The sequence below is a fragment of the Lepisosteus oculatus genome, chromosome 9 (assembly GCF_040954835.1).
Source record: "Lepisosteus oculatus isolate fLepOcu1 chromosome 9, fLepOcu1.hap2, whole genome shotgun sequence".
NCBI classification, from domain to species: domain Eukaryota; kingdom Metazoa; phylum Chordata; class Actinopteri; order Semionotiformes; family Lepisosteidae; genus Lepisosteus; species Lepisosteus oculatus.
Genome location: NC_090704.1, coordinates 14,906,973 through 14,933,227, shown reverse-complemented (window position 1 = coordinate 14,933,227; position 26,255 = coordinate 14,906,973). Strand labels below are relative to the sequence as shown.

Genomic DNA, 26,255 nt, shown 5'->3' with positions numbered 1-26,255 from the left:
GTTTAAAATGAAAATACGGATTAATTCTAGGATTTCAACTCAAATGGGTATGTGCTCGATGAGATCATTTTTTATAAGGTCCTTAAATCGATTAGTAAAGTAGATTTGTGAATTTCAAATTGCTTCATGGGCGGGGGGGGGGTATTCGATCCAGATATTCATCTTGCACATCATAAACCTTTGACACAGCTGTGGATGGTGATGGGCTGGTCCAAGAGTAGCTCTCTCGTAGCTACTGTGACTACTTAGGACTGACCTCGAAGAACTTCCTTCATCGGTCCAAGCGTGAAAATCCATCGATTGAAAATCCAAACGGTAAAACACGTGGAATCGTTCAGATCAAGGCATCTCAATGCACTCACTATTGGAGCCCTGGCAGTGTGGGGGCGCGCGTTGTTATGTTGCAGAAAGATATTCATCGCCCATGTTGAATTCCTTTATATGAAAAAGATATGTATAGTTAATTATATGAAATATTAAACCAAGAGTAAATTTGAATTTGAAGTCATAAGTCATTTAAATTTTGGGCAATTTGAATTTGTTTACTTTGTTGCTAAATGGGGGGTAACTAATCCTAACAGTAACATCCATGAATATTTCAAACCAAACGCAGACAGATTCTGCCCTCAGTTGTTTAATTAAATAACTTAACTTAATAACTTATGATTCGTATTAACGAAAACTTCCTTTGCAAAGCTTGATCTTCACTTTAACGTAAAAAAACACTCAACTAAACTTTTACTAAATTAGGTTTTGAGACATACAGTTATTTGAGAGTACAAAACAGGTCTCCGTGCCGTATCTCTTATGCTGCTTTGTCCCTCTTATGCCGCCCATAATGCTGTGCGCGAACAGTTTAACATGGCGGTCGTGGTTGCTGTTTTTATCAGGCCACAGGACGTACATAAACATTGCGAAGATGGAGGGCGTTTAAAATCTCGGTAAAGTAAGGAAGGCACAGAAACGTAAGGTAAAATAGTTGCCCCCTTTTTAAAACGTACAACTTTAGCTTCCTTATAATTTGCAAAACAGAGTTAAGAGATACGGGAAGAGGAGAAAGGTTCTTTTTGTGCGTGGGCTATGTAATGTAATACAAGCAGGGTATTTTGTAAGAATGTTGTTGCCCTAGTTGGTCGATCTGCCTGATCGTATAAACTGCTGTTTGAATTGCATTTCTTGTTTTACTGTACTTCATACTTTCAGAGCCTGAGGTTGATCCTGGGGATCACAAATGTGAATATATTTGGTAATGGCTACCTATATTATATACCCCCAACATAGGTTTATTAACTGCAGCTAAACGTTCATCTGTTGTTGATGGGTCAAATGTAATATTGATTATATATATTGACTGATTGCCAATTATCCAATAAATGTATTTTTATAAGGTTTACTCGATTAATTGTACCGATAATCTTCTATGCTTCACAAGCTGGATTTGTGAGATGGAAAAATTCGAGATGGTACACAACTGACATTGAACCTTCTGATTTTCTTTCATGTAGTTTTACTTTTTTCTAATTAGCTAGCAAAATATCTTACTCTAAAGTAACACTTAAGTATAAATGTCTTGCACCGCATTGCTGTTAGTTTAAAAATTGCATACAAATGGTTATCTTAAACAGCAGATTTGCTTAGTAAATATTTAGAGACGTAAAGATCGGTTTTAAAATCACTAGTATTTTGTGTTTAATGCAGAATGTTGCTATTATTAAATACGACATTCCTAGTTTCGTTTCCGTTTGCATTGATTAAAACAAAACACCAACATGCTTCTTCCTGCTCTCTTCGATTTTAGATTGCTTTTAAATAGAATTTTTCTTCTTCGTGCTTTAGTTCGATTTCTTTTTTAAGAGTTTGTCATCCGTTTTCCCATAAACCTTTATTTCATAGCTGATCTAAACATTGGTGTCGATTCTTTGCTACGGAATTTGTGGAGAACGTTGTAGGAGACGTGAACTTCACTTTTGTTTTTAAAGCTGTCGGTGAATAGGGAGTTAACAAGTCTTCAGCGTCACGTAGCTTATGTGTATGTATTTAATTTGGTCACAAATAGTGGTTATAAGGATTCATTTAAGAGTTTTAAACGATTGGCTGCCCCCCAAATACCTGAGAGGTTAGATCTTAAAATATTCAGGATTAGAATTTTATAAAGGTATACAAAAATATAATTGTATTGATGTTTGTTGTAACTGTTCAGTTTTATACAGAAGTAGATTACATACCTAAAACCTTGTTTTTTCGTAAGCAACGTGCACACACTGATGTAATCTGCAGCAGTTATAGTAGGGGGATTTGTTTTATTCGTGTCTTGCAACACCTAAATCTTGCATGTCCAGATTGCTCCTGACTCCATGCTGTTCCTTTCACCTACTCTAAGTAGAAAGTTGAGGATTCCTTTGTTTGTATTTTCCCTAGGTACCCAGTGGGCTCTGCCCCTCCTCCCTGTTGATCTATTGCTACAGTCTGCCAAGGTGGAGCCAAGGCAGTAGGTGTTGATCCCTAGGCAGCAACAAACATGCAGGAGCCCCAGAGCCCAAGGAAAATGGCTAAGCTCTTGCGCAGTGAGGCCAGAGCGGGCAAGGCCGTAGCATCCAAGAATGCGAAGGAGGCTTTGGCACCAAAGGACTGTGTTAAGACTCCGGGCTGGAGCAACAATGATATCAAAAACAGACCCCCAGATGAACCCAAAGACCCCGGGAGCCTGAGGAGCCCAGGTGCGACCTCACAGGAGCAGGGCCATGGGAAGTTTCGGAGACTGACTGGCAGGTCCAGCCCGGGAGAGAAGGGGAAAGGGGGAAAGCCGCAGCAGCAGCAGGCACAGGGATCGAATGCTGGGAAGAATCCGCCTCCCTCTGGAACAGAAAATCTCGGTACAACTAAGGGCCCTGCTCAGCTCCTCCAGCTGAGTGTGGAGGAGAATAAGAGCACCAAGGACACTTACGATAAAGAAGATAAAACACGGAGTAAGGCCACACAAAAATTGCTCCAAAATATTTTTTCAGTTTATACAGTGTTGTAATTTATAAATCAATGGTCTTCTCAAGAAGGCACTGATCCCCCAAGTTATATTTAATTAAATTTTAGATTAGAAGTATGCAAGACCACCTTGTAGTACCAGTCAAGTTCTGAAGGGGCTTTTCAAGCTCTTTTAGAATGTCAACAGCTCACTGCCTAAGAAAACAATGTTAAAGTAGTTTAGCTAGGGAAGTAAAGTAGCTGCGTTAGGTAATCAACAGCTCAGGTGGCATGTAAAGTTTAAACCCTTGTAATACTTGATGAGAGCTGGGAACCCCCTGATTTAATTAAAAGTAATTCATTCACATGGGATTAATTTGAATTTGCAGGTGAGGATGCTGCAGGCCAGTTGGCAGAGACACCCTCCCTGGAGAAGCCAGTCGGTGCTGTTGAAGTGATTGATGAGTCTAATCTGACCACTGAGCAGCAGCTGGGGCTGAAACAAGCAGAGGAGAGACTTGTGCGGGATTACATTCACCGGCTGCTCAAGGTACAGCAGTTCTCCTCTGCCAGCAGTGTGTTCCCTATGAATGCATCTGGGTCACTACAGCCCTTTTGTGACTGGAAGTATTAGCTTAAACTTTAATTATGCAGAGCTCCCTTATGTTCTTTTTAGGTTAGCTTTGATTTTTTTTCCAGGAAAAAGTGGGGTTTTGGTGATGAAAAAGGGAATAGCTGAGAAGAAAAAAAAACCTTAGGTAACTATAAACCTTGAGCACACAAGTAGAAGAGTAACTTATTGAAATACAGTTTCAACACCCAACATAATAAAGCCTACAAAAGGCAGTCAGAAGTAGTGCATTGAGATGGTTACAAAGGAAATTTGCTATGGAGAAGTGTTTTTTTTTTAAAGCAGGTATTGGCAAGTGAGCGTTTTAAGTATTTTTATGACAAATATAGTTTGTGTTTACAGATGGAGTAGGGTGAGCCCATTTTCAGGCACATTGAGACGTTAATGTAATTTGCACTGCAATAGAATTTGTGATGGTCTCCTCCCTTTTGTATTCAAATGGTGCTGAAATGTCTTTGCAGCGCTTGCCAGAGTATCCCAACTTCCAGTACCTATGCAAATTGTGCTCAGTGCACATTGAGAACATCCAGGGAGCACACAAACACATCAAGGAAAAACGGCACAAGAAAAACATCATGGTAAGTTCCTTAGAGGAAAAACCCACCTTCTTCTTCTGTCCCTGCATGAGAGTTCCCTTTATGGCATATTGCTGACCTTTTAGAAGAAAAAAAGTTGCTGCACAAAACAAGGGAATTATTTGAATGAAGGTCTTGCCGTGTTATTTACTTTAATTCCAGTGTGATTCAATGAAAAGCATAATCAGTCTTTACCGATAGGTCATTGTGAGTGAGATCTTGTTGTGTTTGGTTAACAGATGGGGTCATAAATATAAAATTTGTTCTTTCAATCTCCATCTGTTTTATTATCCTTTCAGTAGCTATCAGAAAGCTGCTTTTTTGGGTGAGGTCATGGCAACCTTAAGTCTATCGCAAACCATAGACCACAAGGTGGAACTATATCCTTGATATGACTCTAGTGCATCATATCACCCTGCAACTCACACCTGGCAACACACTGAAGCTAAGCAGGTGTGACCCTGGTCAGTACCTGGATGGGAGATCTCCTGGGGAAAAACTAAGGTTGCTGCTGGAAGAGGTGTTGGTAGGGCCAGCAGGGGGCGCTCACCCTGCGGTCTATGAGAGTCCTAATGCCCCCATTATAGTGACAGTGACACTATACTATAAAAAGGTGCCGTCCTTCGGATAAGATCTAAAACCGAGGTCCTGACTTTCTGTGGTCATTAAAAATCCCAGGGCGTTTCTCGAAAAGAGTAGGGGTGTAACCCCGGTGTCCTGGCCAAATTCCCATTGGCCCTTACCAACCATGGCTTCCTAATAATCCCCGTCTATGAATTGGCTTCATTACTCTGCTCTTCTCCCCACGGATAGCTGATGTGTGGGGAGCGGACTGTTACGCTTTGGCTGCCGTTGCATCATCCAGGTGGGGCTACTCATTAGTGGTGGTGGAGGGGAGTCCCCATTACCTGTAAAGCGCTTTGAGTGGAGTGTCCAGAAAAGCGCTATACAAGTGTAAGCAATTCTTATAATTATTATAGGACATGTGCCGTAGGACATAGGCATGCGTACACGCAGACATCTTTGAGATGCCAAATTAGTTAGCATGTTAGTTTCTGTGGAAAGTGGTTGAACAGTCATGCACAGGACAGAAGGCATTTTCTGGAATTGAACTTGGATTTAAGCCCTGTGAGGCATGCTTGATTACATGCTGCTCTTTGTCCTGTCAGTTACATTTTTAATAACAGCGAATAAATACAGGAGGGATTCTCTCAATTAATTAGTCTACAGAGCCTCATGTGTGCTCTTGGGCCTTTTCTCGTCTTGCATGGATGTAGGAGAAGCAAGAGGAGAACGAGCTGCGGGCTCTGCCTCCACCGTCGCCCTCCCAGCTCCAGGCAGTCAACGCTGCTGTGCTGGAGGCAGCCAAGCAGCAGGGCATCTCTCAGGAGGACCACGCTGTGCGGCAGGGTGTTGTCCTCACGATGGAGGAGATCATCAAGCAACAACTGTCCGGTAAGACCATTTGCATGCATTCTCCAGAATGCATTGCCATTGAAATAAGTGGTGAATGCCTACAGACAAGAGTTGAAATATATATAATTTTAGCCTGATTTGTATACTCAGCCTTATCACATGAATTGACAGCAAAGGACACAAAATTGATAGGACTGTGATTCAAATTTAAGAGCACTGCTGCTTCAAAAAATATACATTGAGCATATATTGCACAGTAGTAAAGAGTTGGAACTTATGACAGTAAAAAGGCATAATTTCTTAGGTGTTTTCCCCATTGCACTGTAGATAACAGTATTAAGTGCTGAATTATCTGTTTTAACCCTTTAAAAACTCTTTGGAAGAGGTACTGTTTTTATGCACAAGAAATAATCTGGTAAAAACATATATTAGAAACAAGGCTCTGTTTTGTCAAAGTTTAATGAATGCTTTAATTTTCTGCCTTTCAGCCTGTTCCCTCCGACTCTACGGCTCATGTCTCACCAGGTTTGCCTTCAAGACCAGTGATGTCAATATTGATGTCATGTTTCCATCCAATGTGAGTCAACACCCCCATTGAAAAACACTTGAAATGATTTGTTTTTGCGCTTAATCTTGTCAATGAGTGTATTAGTGGAAGGTGATTATGGCAGATAGCAGACAAAAGCTTTTAATCAGTGTGATTGAGTCAGCCAAGAACCTATTGTAAACACATCAGTTTACAAGGCTTGACTTTTGAATGGGCTTGCCTGGAGAATATGCTTCACTAGCTAAATGAGGATTGATTAGAAAAAAAATAACTGAAGATTTCTCCAAAGATTAATTCTTCTTGAATGTTAACAGCATATCTATTTTGCTTTTATTTTATAATAGTTTATAACAGTTTTAGATTATAGGTGAAATTTGAGTGAGAATTCAAATGTCTTTGAAGCACACAAGTAAATACTGATACATTGTTTCATTTCTGTTTTGTGAGGCAACAGGTTATTTGTTTACAAAAATAACTGCAGACTAACTGTAGGAATTGTTTTATATAAAAACTAAGTTTTGTTATGGTTTTTCTGTTGTCTTTTCAGATGACTCAACCAGATGTTTTAATACAAGTACTGGAAATCCTTAAAAGTAGCAGTAAGTTGACCTTCATTCATCCTTCATTTAGAAAATAAATATCAGAGCACATCATGTGGTTCGCCATGTAGTTCAAAATAATGAATCACTGCTTTGTTATTCATATTGGAACACAGCTGCTCTGTTGTAGTTAACAATGAGTTCATAATAAGTTCACAGCTATAGTCCAGTGTGATCTTTTATTTTTTCTTATCTCATAAATGGGCTAAGGGCATTTGTTCAAATCGCAAAGCTAAAACCATTAGCTGCTAAATTGTGTTTAGAGTGCATTTAAGAGTTAAGGTTGGGAATTGAATTACTACGACTTTAGATATTCATTGATGTGTTTTTTGGTGCAAAAGACAATGATGATTACAGTAACGTATTCCTTTTCAGGATATGCACGTTAGGTTTGTCATGATCCATGTTTAGAATAACTAAATGTCTTCTATTTTTTTACAGCTCAATACACTGATGTTGAGTCAGATTTTCATGCCAAAGTTCCTGTTGTGTTTTGCCGAGATGTTAGCAGGTCAGTGACCAATGATAAATGAAGGAACAAGTAAAATGTGAAAAAAACATTCACTGCTTTCTCCGGGATAAATAGTTAAATTAAATCGCTCGCGGGAGAAGGAAGTGTATGATGAAGTTTTCTAAAGTGTTTGAAAAATTACCACTGACTTTTTTACTTCAATACTTTAAGTAAGACCCTATGGTCAGTTGTCCAAAACCCTGATCACTGCTCCCTGTGGGAGATATACAGTCCTGGCTGGGCTGTTCTCTTAACCTCTAAACCCAGTGAACAATTTGCATGGCATTAGAGATTCAGTGACGCTTGGTCTGCTAATCCAAAAAGATTTAAATGGTTAAGATTAACCCTGTGTATGCTGTCTCTTCTTAGATATCCACCTTTTGCCCTTTGGGTTTAACGACCTATTTTTCTCTGTATGCAGTGGTTTGATGTGCAAAGTGAGTGCCGGCAATGATGTAGCCTGTCTGACTACTAACCTCCTGGCTGCCCTGGCCAAGCTGGAGCCCAGGCTAGTTCCACTGGTCCTGGCTTTTCGCTACTGGGCGAGGGTAGGTTCTTTATGTGCTACATTATCCATAGTTTGTTCATTTCAGCGTTTTCCTACCTGTGCAGAGCTCTAGTATTGTAGAAATTATCTTTCTGCCAGTAATGGCAGCTAAATTGCAAATACAGTATCACTCTTGCTAATGACTGTCTGCATCAGAACCTAATTTGTGTTCAGTTTTGATCTTGGTATCTTTTTTGCCAAATGTGTAAATGTTTCTTACTTTATTAATATACTTTATTTCATGTGCTGTTCATTAGTGTCTGGAACCCTGCTCATCACATAGCCAGATGCTCTCCCTTATTTTTCTTTGTCACTCATGCATGATTTGTGAAATGCATTTAGTCTATTTTGATATTTAGTAGATGATCTCTTAGTAAAAGTCCTGTTTTTTCTCAGTATATTTCGTTCCAAACACAGATGTTCAATAATATTGTTTTTTTAATAATGATTTCACACTAAAGTAATTGCACAGTATACTCAAAAAAGTATATCTAACACCACACTTATTCAAGGCCCCTCAGGACAATTCCAGATCATTCAGATGACATCTTGTACCACCAGCAACCTTATTTGTTGATTCACTTGCAGTTAATGCCCAGCCATCTACATTGGAGAAACAGGGCTGTGAAGATTAAAGATTTTTCCAAGCCTATTGTTGCTCATTTCACTTCTGATGGCCATGATCACACTAATCTCTCCTTTTGTGTTCTCAAAGACGGTTTTCCTAACTCCCACATCAGAAAGACTACAGAAATTAAAATTATCCTGCAGCTAGGATTACACCTTCCTCCTTCTCTCAACGACAGACTAATTGTCTTCTAAATTCACTCTATTCAATGTTGATTTCATTTCACACCTCTTTTCACCTATCCTGACTTCACACTACCTGATTGGCCTCTCTGTCTGTCCCCTGCTCCCACCCCTCGCTCCTTCTCTCTCACAGCTTTTGTTCTCCCACTACATTACCTTTGCTTACTGCCCTGTCTTTCTCTCACCTGAAGAAGGCTCCACAGCCGAAACATTGTGTTTTCTTTCTTCTCTTTTCAGCATGGAATAAACCTATTACTTGTTCCTACTCAAAAAGGCTGTTTCTGAATCTGTATATTAATAGCTGTCTAAATTAATTGTTTTCCAGATTTACATGCGTATGGTCTGTACAATTTTTTGGAAAACTTCCCTGACACAATTCATAGTTATTTTTATTGCAGCGCTTGCATTGGCAGTGCTTGTACACTATTACCTCATTTACTTTGTATTTTAACATGATGGGATTAACGGGGTGTCACTCTTTTCTGATGTTTTAATGTTAGCTTTTAACTTTTGCAGTTTGGCTGTTAATATGCGCGGTATGAGTACTATGCACTTGATTTAAATACAGTGATTTGAACCAAGATAATTTCTACAGTGTTATTGAACCTGAATGAATGAATTCAGAAAACTTTGATATATGAAGACAATTTAGTCAGAAGAGGGCAAAGGTAATGTGAATTGAATATTCTGTATTTCTATAGTAAAATATGTGTTTTCTTTAACATCAGGAAAAGTTCACAGCTGTTTCTGGACCGAAAATTAGAATCTCTCTATCGACACTTTGTGCAGTGTAGACCTTCCCAAAGTCTTCGTGTTCATTCATCTGAGCTGTGCACCACTTTGGCTTCACTGTGTTTGAATGCCGTTGGGCTGCGGTTCGATCTCTGCTCCAGCTTGCCCCTTGGCCTGACCCCAGTCTTTGTCCTTTCAGCTGTGTCACATTGACTGCCAGGCTGAGGGCGGAATCCCCTCTTACTCATTCGCCCTCATGGTCATCTTCTTCCTCCAGCAGAGGAAGGAGCCCATCCTCCCCGTCTACCTGGGCTCGTGGGTAGGTGAAGAATTGGGGTGTCTAATATAATACATTTTTTGGATCAATATATCAGTTTTTTTAAACCAGTCTTTTTCATCAAAATATTTGTATGCCCTTTTGTTCTGTGACATTGTAAGCCAGGTTTCTGCTGAAAGCTATGTGGAATTATTATTAGTATTATTATGCTTTAGTTTTTATTTATGTATGTATTTATAACCTGTATATATATATATTTATTATTGTTGATTCCATAGCACTCTATTGAATTCAGCAAAATGTGTTTGTTTTTTTTAAATATACCCCCTTCTGATATTGCTGTTTCAGATGGAGGGCTTTGATATGAAGCAGGTGGACGAGTACCACCTGAAGGGCATTGAGAAGGACAGGTTTGTGCTGTGGGAGCACCGGCCGTCCACCAGTGGGGAGAGTAAGAATGCCGGCAAAGCCAAAGCAGAGCAGAAGAAATCGGCTGCCAAGAAGCCCGAGACCTTGGATTCCAATGGCTGGCAAGGAAAACCCAAGAGCGGCAGGGTGCGCGCTGTGCTCTAATTCAGGTTTCTCTTGTCTTGATGTACACTTTGCAAGCCAGTGAGCTGCTAAATGGAATGTGGGATTGTCGTGCTTTAGCTCTTAATCTAAAGCACAACATTATTATTTTGTTATAAGTTCTTAAGGAGGTTTTCCTTTCCTATCCAATAGTTTGTTGGTGTTACCATGTCCTGAAAACCTTATGCGTGAGCGGACCCCGGTCGTGATTTCCAGTTGTCGATATCGTCCGATAATGTTTTGAGTATTTCATTCTCCTCTTCTCAGTTACATGTTATTCCCTTTCCTTTTATATAATGCATTACTAATGGTCGAATCCTGCATGCATTCATCACATCAAGAGAATGCTGGGTCTGGAATGGGAATTACAAGAAAAAAAGGCGAATCAAGTTGCTTTTGGAAACAGCACAGGATTTCTAAAAGCATGACATACAGAATAGGGAATTTCACTCATGTACGGTTTTGTGGCTCAAGTGGCATTTACACAAAGAATCATGGCTTTGGGCAGGGGGAAGACAAATCTCATCCAAAATGTTGAAGCCAAAACACTTGGAACGTTCCCAAATGTGAATCATTTGTGATTGATTGGTTCCTAATGATGAAGTGAATGAGTTTGTGATGCTTGTTACGCTGTAATGCCACCTCTGTGCTGTGCAGATACCGCTCACTTTGGAGTCCAGGCCGGAGGTGTCTCTGGGGCAGCTGTGGCTGGAGCTCTTGCGTTTCTACACTTTGGAATTTGCCCTAGAAGAGCACATCATCAGCATTCGCCTGCAAGAACTGCTGTCCCGTGAGATCAAGAACTGGCCCAAGAGGAGACTGGCCATTGAGGGTGAGTCCAGATCACGGAGTCGGATGCCTCTGATCCTCCAGCTTTGTTATTGCATGTGTCAGAAGTTCACTTGTTCAGTTTAGTGTGTTTGTCCACAGTCTGTTTTTTTACAATGTATTTAGTGAAATGTTACATTAATATCCTTCTGCTGTAAGAGGTTTGTGGTGCCATCTGACATTTTATTGAGCTCTAAAACAGTAATTAATTCTGACAATGAAACTGTAAAGCTGGTTGTAATCTGTTTATTTCAATTAATTTTCCTTAATGTATTGCAATGCACTGTAAGTGTGGAAGACTTTATTTAAATAATAGAGCATGGTTTGCCAAACATTTAAGGCCTACAGCAAGCACATCTGTATTAAGCAATGTGCATTTTTCTTGTGTTCCAATCTTTATTTTACCACAGCTTTTTCTCTTGAGTGTTGAAGATTGCAAATAAACCTTCTTTTGACTGCATCTTCTCTCTCTCTCAGATCCTTTTGCACTGAAGAGGAATGTGGCACGGAGCCTTAACAGCCAGATGGTTTTTGAGTACATTCTGGAGCGATTCCGCACAGCCTATAAATACTTTGCTTGTCCACAAAGCCGGGACGACACCACAAAGGGACAAGAAAGGGGCGGTAGGTGGGAGAAGCCAAGAGCTAAGGGGACTAGCAGGCAGCCGCAGGCTGGGACCCGGAGCAAGGGAGGAACACCAGACAACAAAGAGGGCAAAGGGACTGAGCCGAGGCTCCGGGAGATGGAAGAGGAGGAAGACACAGATGATGAAGAGGACGAGGAGGGGGTGCTAAGTGACGAGGACTACACTCCAGAGGGAGTTTTGCTGCCCGAGAGCTTTATGGACTTGGACTTGACCGACAGGGAGGAAGGCCTGTCCGAAACAACCCAGGGCAATTTTGCACAGACAACAGCTCCCAGGTTGAAGGGGAAGGCTGGTAGCCGCGGGGGGGATGGGGTCAGGTCGTTGCGCTCGGACCTAGCGGGCAGCCCCGAGGACGGGCCTGCAGGAGAAAGTGGCGTAGCTCCTCTTCGGGAGCACGGCCAGGAAGGCTACCTGGCTGGCGGCTCCTTATCTACCTCGCTTAACGGGTCAGCTGAGAACGGGCTGCTTGAGAGCGATGAGGAGGAGAGAGACGACAAGGGAGAGACGCCAAATGTCCCTGAAGATTTATACTACGTCTTTGATAGAATAATCTTCACAGGAGGAAAGGTAACTCATACTTGCATGTTTCATCATAGGTTAAGCCAGGGTGTCAGACTTATTTGATTTGATTAACTATGTTTGATTTATACTAGGTACAGCTAATACCCTTTAAAATGTAATTAACAGCCATTCTCTTCACTAGATGAAAATTTAGCAGGGTTTATTGATAATCCTCTGAGTACAGGATGTTTTTCAGCATTTTTAACCAGATTTTTTTTCAAATGTAATTGCAATTATTGTACATTAAATAATTGTAATCAAAAAATAATTTTTGCCAGGACAGAGATGAAAAAAAGTTCAGCTACATACACCACACACCATATGAACCATTGATTTACAAATGAGAGATTATTAAAATGAAAGCTTTCATCTAACATCAGTATTTTGGTGTTCAAAGTAATTTTCGTTACAACAAAGGAACTTTCCTTGTGACCTTGCTTATTAATATTGTTTTTATTTAATTTAATTTTTAATTTTGAATGTCTTCATTATTTTTAACATCATATTGGCAAAACATATTCAGTGCACCAGGTGTTCCAAAAAGTGAGAAGACAAGGAAAGAATTCCCCCAATACATAAAAAGTGATAGACAATATTAAAAAGATTGTAGTTCAGGTGGGTAGCTGCGTCAGCATGCGTAGGCTGCAAAGGAACAAGTAATAGGTTTATTCCATGCTGAAAAAAAGAAGAAAGAGAACACAACGTTTCGGCCGGCCGTGTAGCCTTCTTCAGGTGTCCGGTGTCAAAAGATGAGTTGTTGAATGACGTTTGCATTGCCTTGAACACTAACGCTCTGTCTATATGTTCAGTTTACAATTGGTACATATTTACTTAACTACCATACTAAGTTAAATAGGTTAAATATCATAAGCATGCAATAGTGCTCTTACTTTTATAAGGTTATAAAAGGTAATCCTGGGTAATTTTTTAAATGGTGCGTAAAAATAGGCAAAAATTGCACTGAGCCGGAGTACAAGGATGATAGAGACTTACACAACAAATTGTGGCTATAACAGCTGTCAAAGGTGCTTCCACTTAATATTACATTTATAGGTCTGAAGACATACACAATCACATTTTTCTTTTTTTCTCTTTAGTTTTTCCTGACCTTAACTGTAACTTGTCTCGACCGTCGAAATCTTCAGTTCGAACATTCAGGTTTTAAAGAAAATATTAGGGTTTGGAAATTTGTGTGCATCATTTTGTAATTTCACAAAAATGGGATACCATCGGAAGGGTAAGAATGCTTTTGCAAGTCACTGTTAGCATGTTCGCTTCTCCTGAACCACACGATACCCCGATGATGAAGTTCTTATTACTACTTTCCAACACCAGGGGTTTGGAGGATGTGTGCCTACAGCTCTTGTTTTGCACCGCTGGGGTTAGGCTGTGCAAAGTCTCTTGAATTTGTTGAGAGATCTTGTGTATTCTAGACATTTATTGGCTATTGTTCCTCTCCAGCCACCCACAGTGGTCTGCAGCATCTGTAAGCGGGACGGACACTTGAAAGACGAGTGTCCCGAAGACTTCAAGAAGATCGATCTGAAGCCACTGCCGCCCATGACGGCCAGGTTTCGGGAAATCCTGGACGGGCTCTGCAGAATGTGTTATAGTGAGTGCCATTCTAATTTTGATATTGAATTAATATAATTGAATATTCTATACGAATGTTATTGTTTTTCCGTAGTAATTCAAGTGCAGAAGATTGGATTTAAATGAAAGTCTTGTTTGCCAAACATTTCAGGCCTATAGCAAGCACACTAGAAATTTAGAAATGTGCTTTTTCCTGTATTCCAGTCTTTACTAAAGCTTTTCTCCAGAGTGTTGAGAGTGCAAACAGACCTTCTTTTGTCTGCGTCCTCTCACTCTTACAGATCGTTTTGCTCTGCACAGTGATTTAGTCAGTACCGTTATAATTATGATGATCCAGCCTTAAAGGTTAGGAAGGCAATACAATTATCTGTGGACATATTGTACATACTGTAGTGGTCCACATTGACAAACATTTTACTCCCAAGAAGCTGGTGCACAAAAAGTTTATTAACCCAGACGCCCGAGATGCTTGGTGAAAGTAGCTTGAGTGATATTTACAGGTACAGAATCAGTTTGACACATCTGATGCCTCTAAGACAATGGTGCACCATTGGCATAACTGAAATATAGCCTCTCAACAAACATTTGTTCGTCTTAATTATAGATGAATTGTCCCCGCGGCTGGAGGAGCAACAGAAGAGAGAACACATCCTAGCTAGCCTGGAGAGGTTCATACGTAAGGAGTACAATGGTAGGTGACAAGGTTAAAGATCCCAGACTTGTAAGAATAAGTTATATTGAAAGAGCTTTTCCTACGTTTTTTTAAAACTGTACTGTTCTGTCAAGCTTCATGGCTCTGTATTCGATGCATAACTCTTTTCCTTCTGCATAAGCGTATTTTGATGAGTTCTTTGTTTGAATACAGTAAGCAGTTTAAACACCCCAATTTGGTTCTTGGTTTAAATATAAAATGATGCTGATTGTTTGCATCTGATCATGACATTTGTGAAAATTAGATGAAAATTCAACATTTTAGTGTCATGTGCAAAGCTGCATCAGCATTCGTAGGCTGCAAAAGAACAAGTAATAGGTTTATTCCATGCTGAAAAGAGAAGAAAGAAGACACAACATTTCGGCCGTAGAGCCTTCTTCAGGTGTGTCATGTATGCAGTAGTGGGAAATACCTAATTTTTGTAACATCTGTGTATTTGGCCTTGTTAAACATACATAGCCTTGCTTACTGTTGGATATCTGCTTTTTGTTTCTTTCCTGAGTAAAGAAGTGCATCAGTACATAGGTAGCTGCTAGTCAGAGTGTGCTTGTAAGTGATACAGCATTTGCGTGCTCTCTGCCTCTTGTAGACAAGGCCCGGCTGTGTCTCTTTGGCTCCTCTAAGAATGGATTTGGTTTCCGTGACAGTGACCTGGACATCTGCATGACACTGGAAGGTCACGATACAGCAGAGGTAAGAAAATGTATTGTATTTAAAGTCACTGGGAAAAAATATGCAGACCTTAAAACAGTAATTCAGAAGAACACAGTAAGTGGATATCTTTCCCTAAATGTAATGCATCTGTGTTTGCTTTTTCTTCCAGAAGCTGAACAGTAAAGAAATTATTGAAGGTTTAGCAAAGGTTTTAAAGAAGCATGCAGGTAATAGTATTCATCTTAGTAGAATTAACTTCTTCAAGCCTAAGCTGTGCATGGTTGTTCTGATTTCATCCATTTTGTTTGCCCAGGTCTAAGAAACATCTTGCCTATCACAACAGCTAAAGTGCCTATAGTCAAATTTGAACACAGACAAAGTGGACTAGAAGGAGATATAAGCTTGTACAATACACTGGTAAGTCTTTTTGCAGAAATGTGACATGAGGTTGCCTTTGATGCATTGTTCTTGGTTCTGTCTTTGGGATACTCACCTGTAAAAATTAAAACAATTGTACGTCTAATCAAATGTAAAGGGGGAAAAGACTGAAGTAAAATTAATTTCATTTTCCAACAGGCACAACATAACACCAGAATGCTGGCTACATATGCTGCTATTGACCCTCGAGTGCAATATTTGGGATATACCATGAAAGTGTTTGCAAAGGTATAATTTAACTTGCACTACTGTTGCTTTGTTAAATTCTGTGAATTCACTTTTGTGAATTTAGAGTAAAGTTATTTTGTCGACTAAAAGAATTGGCAAAGTTTAAGGACATAATTCAGTGATTGGGAAATAAAAGCCTTTCCATCCTATTTATATCCAACAGTTGGAAATCTAATACACTCCAATTTCAGTTGCACCCACACAACACTTAAATGAAAATACTGGCACATCTCAAACTCAGATGAAGTACAAAAGTACTGAGCTTAGCAACACCCAGGAATTGATAAAAAAGCAACAAATTCTTCATGGCTGAACTGAGTTCTTTACTGTTGGAAGCTCACAATGTTTTTTTTTACCAGCAGCTGTAAAATAATAAGTTAGTATTAAGAAAAAAATCAATAAAATAATTTTCAACAATCATTAAATAAAGATGAAAAGGTCTGTTCTATGGTGAAACACCATATGTTGAGCAGTAGTGACTCTTGTATGTTCTCTTGTACTATATCTCAACTCAAAATGTTAATGCAACAGAAATAACAAAACACAATAGTGAAATGTGTCATATCATAGTTTCCTTATATGTTCTTGAAAAATCTTCAAGGCATCCAGTTTAAGTATACCTCCATAGAACTAGTTTTAAAATGTACTAAAAATCATTTATAGGTTTAAAACAATTCCAACTGTCTTGGTGGTAAGATCAAGTTTTATAGATAATTGGCAGTGTCTTCATTTCTGTATTTAAGACTTTGTTCTTTTAGCAAAATCATTTATTAAGGATTCACTGGATTTTATTTAAATAAAATAAACTTGTTAGATCTCAGTGGGTACAAGATTTTCTACTGGTGACATTCAGTATTGGTGACATTGAAAACTTTACTGGTTTTATGTTAAAGCTGAGGAAGTAACAGTTAGGAGCTTATGTTTTGCTCTTGGATGTATTTTACTGGCAAAGGTTTTAATGCAGCAAATCTCTAGGGTAAGTTTTTAGAACAGACTTTTGTTGACGGAACTGAACCTTTCCCCCTTATAGCGTGTCTATGTTTTATGGATGATATTTCATCAACACCAGGATGAATCTGAAAAATTTCATTTTTTCTGAACCACAGTTTACACTTCAATGTTCTTAGCAATTTGCTAGTTAATAGTCAACAGGGCGTGACTTTTTCTGGACTACATATAGAAGAATATCCTTATGCACACTAACCGTTCCCTCTAAAGTTTTGTAGTGAGATAATTTGTTCAGCAAGTTCAGAACACATTTTACAGGGGATAAAGATATCACTTATGCCAAAGAAGCTATAGCATGAATTTAGTAGAATCCAGGAAGGGATTTCCTATTGACCATGAGGCTCTTTCAGAAATGAAAAACAAAAGCAGAACCCGACAGATGAGTCTTCATGCTGCAGTGTAGTAATTGGCAAATAAAGTAAAACATTTTGAGAGTGAGCAGGTATTAGAGACTGTGTTCTAAGAACACATTGCCCTGTTGAGGGGGTCCCATTCAAAGTCATGGAATTTTATCCCTGATAGGGTAAACTTCTTTTGAATTTTAAAATTTGTTTGATCCATATTAGCATGTGGTCACTTAAAATGTCTCAGTGCAGCCATTCACTAAAGCCTTTCTGCTTGAAATTGATGCCTGAGTGTTGCTGTTCTCACTCTGAGGTAGCAAAAGTTAATGAGTGCAAGGAGGTAATCTGTTTCTAGAAATGGAAAAAGTTTATAGGTCTGCATGACATTTTAATTTTTTTCTGTGTTTTTGTTCCTCTGTTAAAGCGCTGCGATATTGGCGATGCCTCAAGGGGGAGTCTGTCCTCCTATGCCTATATCCTCATGGTACTTTATTTCCTGCAGCAGAGGAATCCCCCTGTGATCCCAGTCCTACAGGAGGTACAGTACGCTCTCAGTCACACCTCAGTCCCGGGTCACTAGGCTTTACTAAGGCACAGGGAGGGAGAAATCTTTTTAATATTTGATCTTCAATGTGTAAGCCCCACCACATATTTACATCAATATTGGCATAATGTTTTGTTTTCTTTCGGCATTTTACAGGAACAGATCAGAGGTTTTTTTTTCCAAAAAAGATAATTTGACGTTGAATGGTGGCATAGAAACCTGTTATCTTATAATGAGATCTTCTTATCTCTGCAGATATTTGATGGTAACAATGTCCCTCAGAGGATGGTAGATGGCTGGAATGCTTTCTTCTTTGATGATATTGAGGAGCTGGTAAGCTTTCAAAAAGGCAAGGGACTGTCAGAGTAATCGTGTCCCGACTTAAGATAATTTACCACATGGTGATTAATGGATTAGGCAGAGGTTCCATACAGAAGTCTGTTTGATGGTTCTGTTCTAATCTTTCATGATGCAGCTAGTTCAGACACCTAATATTGTAGCAAGACTGTACATGTGTTTTTTGGAATTTTTTTACTTGACCTCAAGTGTTCTATTGGCTGGGTAATTCAGACAGCAGTAGCCCTTGAGGCGAGCTGACTGTGTCCCGAGATCATGATAAATGGTTGAATGGAAACTAAGTGGTTGAATGCCTTTTCTTTCTTTGCTTTCATATAAACCTACAAATCCATTTTATAGCAATTGTACTGCTGGTTGTCTTCAAAATACACAATTTTCACTTGTTCTCTCTTTACAAGAAAAACTGTGGTGTGATTGTAGATTTGCACTGAACAGCCCAACTCCTACCTGACACAATCTGAGAGTCCTAAATTGTAGAAACTTCCATTTTGTAGACATAATTAAGAAAAAACACTATTAGATTAAGTGCTTTTGGCATTGATTTTTAAAGAATCAGTGCTGTGACATATCTATATAGTAATGGTCATAAAATAATGTTGACCATTATGGTCAGTACTACAGTGCCAAGGATCACAAAAGGCCATAAAATAAACGTGCCAAAGGTTTCTGATCTGGATATAGGTCTTGTTTGCAATCCACCTGTTTTCTCCAGATCCTTTGTGTTGTGATTATCTTGCACTTTCTGCTCATGCCCCTTCAGAAGAAGCGCCTGCCTGATCTGGGACAGAACTCGGAGTCGGTGGGGGAACTGTGGCTGGGCCTGCTGCGCTTCTACACCGAGGAGTTCGACTTCAAGGAGTATGTCATCAGCATCCGGCAGAAGAAGCTGCTGACTACCTTCGAGAAGCAGTGGACGTCCAAATGCATAGCCATTGAAGGTCGGGCTGAAGCGACATGTTGAAAACCCAAAACGGTCTTTCCAATTGCCAAGAGATGGAAAAAGTCGGGAATACGTCTTAGGCAGGCGTTTAAACTTTTTTCCCAAACCAAAAGCATCCACCTGTAACATTTCACAGTACAGAGACAAAAATAAAGAAATCTTAAAACGATTGAACAATCATAAATGTAAAACAAACACAATAAATCTTTTTGTATCTCCCCAAAAGATCTGCATGTTAGAATGACTAGAAAGGTGATGGAGGTATTACTGTCACGATAGGTTTGGAGATGATGGAGCCGAATGTTTGTGGGTAGGTGGCTCTTACTCTTTTCCTGCAGTGCTGGAAGTCCAAGGCTTAAGGAAAACATTGAGAAACGTCTGGATGGCTTTCATTCTCTTTTCTTGTTGTAGCTCTCGGTATTTGTTTTCTGGGCACTTTCCATCAATCGTGAGAATAATAAATGCCATGTTCCTTATTAGGGATATTTGCTTTCAGGTGGATTCTGTTAAACCATCATGTATTCATGGTGCAGCCTCCTATCATGTGGATATTTGTTGATATGAAAACTAGACATGTTGGAATGCAAGATATCTGAGTTTTGTCGGTTGGATTAATTCAAAATCTTGTGAGCCAAATGTTTGTAAACTGGGGGATAGGCGTAATAAGAATCTACTTAATCAGGTATGGTTTAAATGTGATGAGAGTGTTGCTCAAGAAATGTGTGTCAAGAAGTTTTTTTATGCTTATCTTACACTAATCGTAAAACGTGCAGGTAAGCAGCTTGTCTTCTCAAATAGTTCAGGTGGGTAGTTGCGCCAGCATGCGTAGGCTGCTATGGGACAAGTAATTGGTTTATTCCATGCTGGAAAAAAAAGAAAGAAAACGCAACATTTTGGGCGTGGAGCCTTCTTCAGGTGAGAAGGTTCCTGAAGAAGGCATCTGAAGAAGGCTCCATGGCCGAAACGTTTTTTCTTTATTCTTTTTTTCAGCATGGAATAAACCTATTACTTGTTCCTTGTCTTCTCAAATGACTAGCAATTGCCAAATTTGCTTCTTAGATATGTGTATTAGTTAGCTTACAAGGACCATGCTCCTTGAATACAGTGAAGTAAGAGGACCGAAATGGACTGTGGTGACAACAATAATTTATTTTTTTCCTTTCTTTTTAGATCCATTTGACTTGAATCATAATCTTGGTGCTGGAGTTTCTCGGAAAAGTAAGCAGTTCAGGTTTTTGTTCCTGTTCTTGTATTTGTTAATTGTAAGTTTCTAGCTCTTTGATATGTGTATATATATTTTTTTTTATTCTCTGCAGTGACTAACTTCATCATGAAGGCTTTTATCAATGGAAGGAAGCTATTTGGTACCCCGTTCTACCCTCAACCTGGGATGGAAGCGGTATGCAGCCAGAGCATTCTCTCCTCATTTACCTTTTTTGTAGTGAAGAAGAAGTTTATGTACATTTCAAGTAGATAGATACTTTATTGATCCCGTGAGGGAAATTGTAGTGCAACAGCAGCTTAACACACACAACACAGCCACAGTGTAACGAATTATATAATAATAGTACAATACATACAATACAATACAAGAGTTACTCACAGTCCAGACACACAAGAACGAACTAGAACAGAACAGTACACAGAAAAATCGTATCACACATATGAATATAAATATAGATGAAAATATAGATATAAATATAAATGTATTGCACAGGTCCCTGGCATATATTGCACAAAAAATGGTTGTAAACGGGAAAAAGAAAGAGAACAGATGTAGCAGTAGATGTGTAGATGCGTTTAGTCCAGAAACGGGTCACTGTCGATGTTGCCTCTGCCAAGACGCAAGGTGGATGTAGATGGCATGTTATTTAATTCTCTGTGATGGTTTCCTAAAGAAGTTGGCTTCTCCTTCAACATACCAGGTTAAACCAACTGATAATTTTTATTTTCAAAACAACATATTGTGATCAAATCTTAGGTGTAAAGTCTTAGTTTACCTCATTTTCTCCTCACTCTGACTGTCTCAATGTGCCCAGTCCCCATACTAACCAGATCTGATTTTGTTTGAAGGATTACTTCTTTGACTCCAAGGTGCTCACCGATGGGGAACTGGCTCCCAATGACAGGTGCTGTCGTATTTGTGGAAAAATTGGCCACTATATGAAGGACTGCCCCAAAAGACGCAGGTGGGATGTCTGGTTCGTTTTTGAGGGTTATTCTGAAATTTCCAAATCGTGAAGATGTTTTTGGGGCAAACTATTTTTTCAAAAACTTCTGGGAGGTGTGTGTGTGTGCAGAGGTACAGTTATCGCAGTGGCACGTCTGTGAGGTTGTGTGTATGCCTGTGTCAGGATGAAGAAGAAGGAAAATGAGAAGGACGATGATGTGAAGGAGGAAGAGCGAGAGCCCAGGGAAAGACGTTGTTTCCAGTGTGGGGACACGGGCCACGTGCGCAGGGACTGTCCTGAATACCGTCAGCTGCGCCAGAGGAGCGCAGCAGGGCCAGGTATACACCAGAACACACTGCTCAGGGTCACGAAATGTCACTCGTTTCCATCGTGTTTAAAAGATCAATGGCTAAAAGGGGGGCAGATCAGAGGAGTTTAACCTACGTTTTAATGAAACCTCCAAAAACTGCACAATGCAAGGGGCTAGAATTACTTTATTCAAGAAAAATAAATAGCTAAAATAAATTTGAATTCCAGTTCAAACAATGAGAAACATGGGGAAGTGGCTACAAAAAACAAGCTTTTTCCTTCTTTCTGCGTTCCCTCCATTGGCGCGCAGTCCCTCAGATGATGCGGACTATGGCGACTTCCCAGTCAATTCCTGTGCCTCAGCCAGTGGCGGCGTCCCAGGATCGGCCTGGCAGAACTCGGCAGTCCTCTGAGTGTGTGAGTACAATCTCCAGCTCCTGCACCAGGAAATGCACGACAGAAGCCTGACAGTTGAATTTAACTCAGATTGTCCAGGACTTTTGGTAAATGCCTGTACTTCAGTTTTTCCTTTCAGCTCAGTATACTGGTCGTGAGTGCCGTCGTAATGCAGTGGGTAAAGTCGCCAAGCCTGAGTATCTCTGGGGTATACAGTTGTGATCCTGGAGATACTTTAAATATCAATTACTTGTTCTTTGAGACAAATTCTGAAAACATTTTACTTATAATAAGCGTCGATTTAAACCACAAAATTATTACTCGCCATTTATTGAGGGGTTCCTTTTTCTTTCTGTGTGTTCACTTGCAGTCAGAGACACGTCAGACGCCTCCCTACTCTCCACAGCCCACACCCTTCAGCCAGTGTACCTCCCAGCCCGCCTGCTCCCCTCAGTCCCAGGCTGGGGGGGGCTCCTCCCAAGCTAAGGCCCCGGGGCCTCCCAAGCAGCACCCGCAGGTCCAGCTCCCGCTGTTCAGCTTCCATCCCTCGCACGCGGGACAGTACCACCCTGGGCTGCCGGCTCTGGGGCTCCTTCAGTCCCACCAGCAGCAGCACCACCCCGTGCCCATCCCCTCCACGTCCTGGCCCATCCACGGGCCGGTGCTCCAGGCCTCGGCCGCGGCGGGCCACCCCTCTCCCCCCGGGCTCAGTTTCTCCCTTCGCTCCACCCCCTCTAATGGCAGCAGCGGCTCCCCCAGTAACACCAGCCCCATGAGCCTCAACGACCCCAGCATCATTTTCGCCCAGCCGGCAGGCAGGCCACTGGGCCTCCCCCCCGGGGCAGGACGTGAGGGGCCCTGGCACAACCACCTCAGCCCGGGAGCACTGGTGGGGAATGGCACCATGGGGAAGTCAGGTACACACTGGGAGCACCTTCACGCACTCGCCTGCTCCTCCTGCTCTTTCTGCTTTTCATTCTCTCTGCCCTCTGTGCTTCAGGTGTGCTTTTCTTCTAACGTAAGAGTGTCATACCATACAGATGACATATGATAAAAAATGCCTGCATTCCCATTTGTTCTTGTGATCACACCTGCAAAATGTAAGAATCTATAGTGCGGATCACAAGCCCAAGTGCGTTAGATTTTAATCGAGTGATGGGAGAGTAATAACTCCGTCTTGCTGCAATTAGATTACATCTAACTCTGTCTTTCTGAAGTTAGATTGCAACTTTTGAATGCAATAATGTGGATAGGCTTTTGGATTCTGTTTCGTGGCATCTATTTCTTTCACGTGTCCGCCAGTTCTGCCTTGTGTGTTTCCAGCCCAGGTAAGTCTCACAGACACTGGGGCTATAAGGTTGCACCAGCAGAGTAAATCCCAGGGCACCTGTTTGGACGTATTGACGTATTTTTTGTGTGTGCTGTAGTGCCACTATGCTTTGCAGATGTAAGTGTGTGGTTGTGACCTTGAGCCTAACCTTGTCGTGTTTTCTTTGCTCAGACCAGGGTTTTCAGGGACAGTTTGGCAAAGCGACTCAGGGCTCTCTGCCCTGGGACCACAGCAATCCTGGTCACTACTCACTCTCTGCCTCATGGCCTTATCGGATGCCTCAGAGCTTCCTGCAGCAGGGAAACGGAGGTTTCCAACAGAACAAACCTTTCATAACACAAGGTATGACCGAGACACATCCACTTTGCTTTATGTTCTCAGCCAGGGATGCCATGTAGGGAGGGCAGAGGGTGGTAGTGGCACCCACCCTTGATTATTTTACAAACTGTGGAAAATGTGGGGTTTTCACATTTGCATTTTTTTCTGTTTTTCCTCATATACACCTACAATTCCACCACCTCTTTTTCGTGGGAGGTCTATTTGCTGTAATTCGTGGCTCTGAATGGGGCAGAGGTTTATTGACTTTTCTGTATTCTATTAAATTCGCCGAGTTTTTAAAACTAGATCTGTTATAATGTCATCTTATTTAAATAATGTGACTGTATGTAATTGAACTAACACTCAACTGCTTTGCTCCAGGTACAGTGATGCACAGCAACCAGCATTTCCCACTGTTGCAACATCGGCGGCATCATGCAAATCTCAACTACATCCAACAGAAGAAGTAAAGCCCCTTTTATTTTTCTCAGAAGTCCGTTCACGGTCTTACCTTTTAAAGAAAATATATTTTATCTTTGCATCATTTGGTCACGAGACTGTTTCTAAAAAAATATTGTATCATTTTTGTACATAAGTTTTTACTTTTTTGTGTCATCACATTGATTTGTGATACAAATGTCAAATATTTTAATGCCCCCATTTTTGAAGGGGTCCAAAAATGATTTTATTTTATGTGTAAAAGAAGGTTTTAAAATGTATTTACTTTTTATTAGCTGTGTTCATACTTCGCTTGCTGAAGGACAGTTTTTGAAAAGGAATTTGTTTTAAAAACATCGCCCTTATTCAGATAATTATGTAGTGCCAAAAAATAAATGTCCTTAACACAGACGAGAAAAATCTGAAAAATAAAAAAGCAAATGATCGAAATTGTTCCACGATTTTTTTGTTCATGCCAAGTTTGTAATCCTAGCTTACAAAAGGCATAATTGCATAAAATACATTTGACTGCTTCATGTAAAGTCTTTTTTCATGTGTTGACTGATCAGTATTGTGTGAAAAACATGGAATTTCTAAATACCAAAGATTTTTAATTGGGAAAATCTGGATTTGTTTTTCCGTTTTCTTCATTTTATAATTAATGGTGGTGGAGCTATTAAATAAATGTACAATCAAGATTGATGCACAGTTATACTGCCAGTTTTCATAATACATGGTGAAGTAGTTTTATAAGGTTTTATCCTTTTCTAAGTGATTAACTTAGCAAATGTTTTGCCCAGGAAAAACTGAGCTTTTAAATTTTCTTTCAATTTCAAATGTTATGTATAAGTATTGCTAATCATGCAAGCACCCATGTTTGTTCACTGGCTTGAATGTAATAACTTTACTGTGTTGAGTGTTTCATTAACACCTACTGTCCATCATATATACTGATACGATATATAAGAAAAGCTGCCTTTTTCTTATTGTTTAATATAAGTGTGTTATGCCCCAGAGGTGGATAAGTAGATCATGTCACTTCTTTCAGGTTTGTCACCTTTCTGGCACTTTTATTGTTAATTCTCTGCTTTACAGGAAAATAAATAGTAAAAAGGTTAGCCCCTTTAATATTCTGAGACCTCTGTTGCAAAGGCACAACATACTCTCGCATCACTATCACATCTAATCTCAGGCCCCACATCATCACATTGAAAGTAGAAAGTGTACTTTAGAGGGCTCTCTTATCTGCAGAATAAAGCATTACCTATTTGAACTGGGAAAAAACACCCATGCACTTCAATGTCCTTCCTTTTGTCTATATATATATAAAGAAAATTAATAATTAGAAAAATATAACGTTTGCAGGCAGACCAAATTCTGAACTCAAGGTCGTTTTTAAAGTCTAGAATCACACTGGGAACACTGTTACAAGGAGGTAGGTTTGGGTCATAAGGTAAAAATATGGAGCCAATTTCCTGCGCTGTAGTCAGTTTTTCAATTAATGCAGCTGCTTGCAACAAAACATTTATTGGAAGATGGAATCAGTGTGTAATGTGTGGGCATTTAAAAGATTTTAGCTGATGACTGATGAATACTTTTTAAGTACCAGAGTTATGATGACCAAAAGATTGCTGTTAATGCAAAGTAACATCGCTAATACAGAAGAGAGCAGTGATAGGAGTGATCAACGGCCGCAGGCAAGTACAAACCATCAAAAAACAACAGGATGATTGCAAAATGCTGCAAGAATTTCATTCCTCCCAGCTTTGTGGTGATAGGTGGCGTTTTAGAGATATTTCATTATGTCTTGGATCTATTTGTGCAAAAGTTAAATATGGAATTCAGAAATAGTCTCTATGCCAATACCACAGTGTAAGAAAACCTGAACAACTTACTGGTGTTTGTCTTGGAATGGACTTGGCAAATGGGTATGCTCACAGACTTTTCAGTTCCTATTAAGTGCATTATATTTTCTTTCCCAAAATTAAAATAGAACTGGAAAACAAGGCCTCAGCTTGAAATTTTCACCTGTAACAATCTTGTCGATTAAATTATTTCCAAGTTTCAAAACTAGCTTCATCCTTGTGGTTTTTAAAATTGCCCCTTAGTGTTGATTTCTTGAATTGATTCACTCCCAACTACAAATATCCAATGAAGTCAAAAGAACTGGCATGTTTATTTTTTAGCATACCAGTATCTTAGGAGCTGTAAATACATCTCTGTTACATACAGTAGCTTGTTTGTATATGGATTTGACATGAGGCAC

The 26,255-nt window shown here is 40.0% G+C and overlaps 1 protein-coding gene across 2 annotated transcripts; it reads left to right on the top strand.

Moving 5' to 3' along the window:
* Positions 1–852: 852 nt before the first annotated feature.
* On the top strand, positions 853–25,107 carry tut4 (terminal uridylyl transferase 4). Of its 2 annotated transcripts, none has more exons than XM_015355630.2 (30): positions 853–965; positions 2,419–2,966; positions 3,348–3,508; positions 4,051–4,167; positions 5,442–5,619; positions 6,069–6,157; positions 6,675–6,726; positions 7,168–7,237; positions 7,659–7,785; positions 9,526–9,645; positions 9,952–10,158; positions 10,831–11,005; positions 11,479–12,215; positions 13,671–13,821; positions 14,407–14,493; positions 15,104–15,207; positions 15,338–15,395; positions 15,482–15,585; positions 15,745–15,834; positions 17,611–17,724; positions 17,986–18,063; positions 18,848–19,025; positions 20,198–20,245; positions 20,344–20,426; positions 21,101–21,216; positions 21,382–21,536; positions 21,818–21,924; positions 22,274–22,820; positions 23,405–23,575; positions 23,933–25,107. In XM_015355630.2, exons 2-30 carry the CDS (start codon positions 2,519–2,521, stop codon positions 24,019–24,021), a joined length of 4,761 nt encoding a protein of 1,586 aa, XP_015211116.2. In that variant the 5' UTR covers positions 853–965; positions 2,419–2,518; the 3' UTR covers positions 24,022–25,107. The 2 variants fall into 2 exon arrangements, with proteins under 2 accessions (XP_015211116.2, XP_015211115.2); XM_015355629.2 differs by having other exon boundaries at positions 853–970.
* Positions 25,108–26,255: the final 1,148 nt, after the last annotated feature.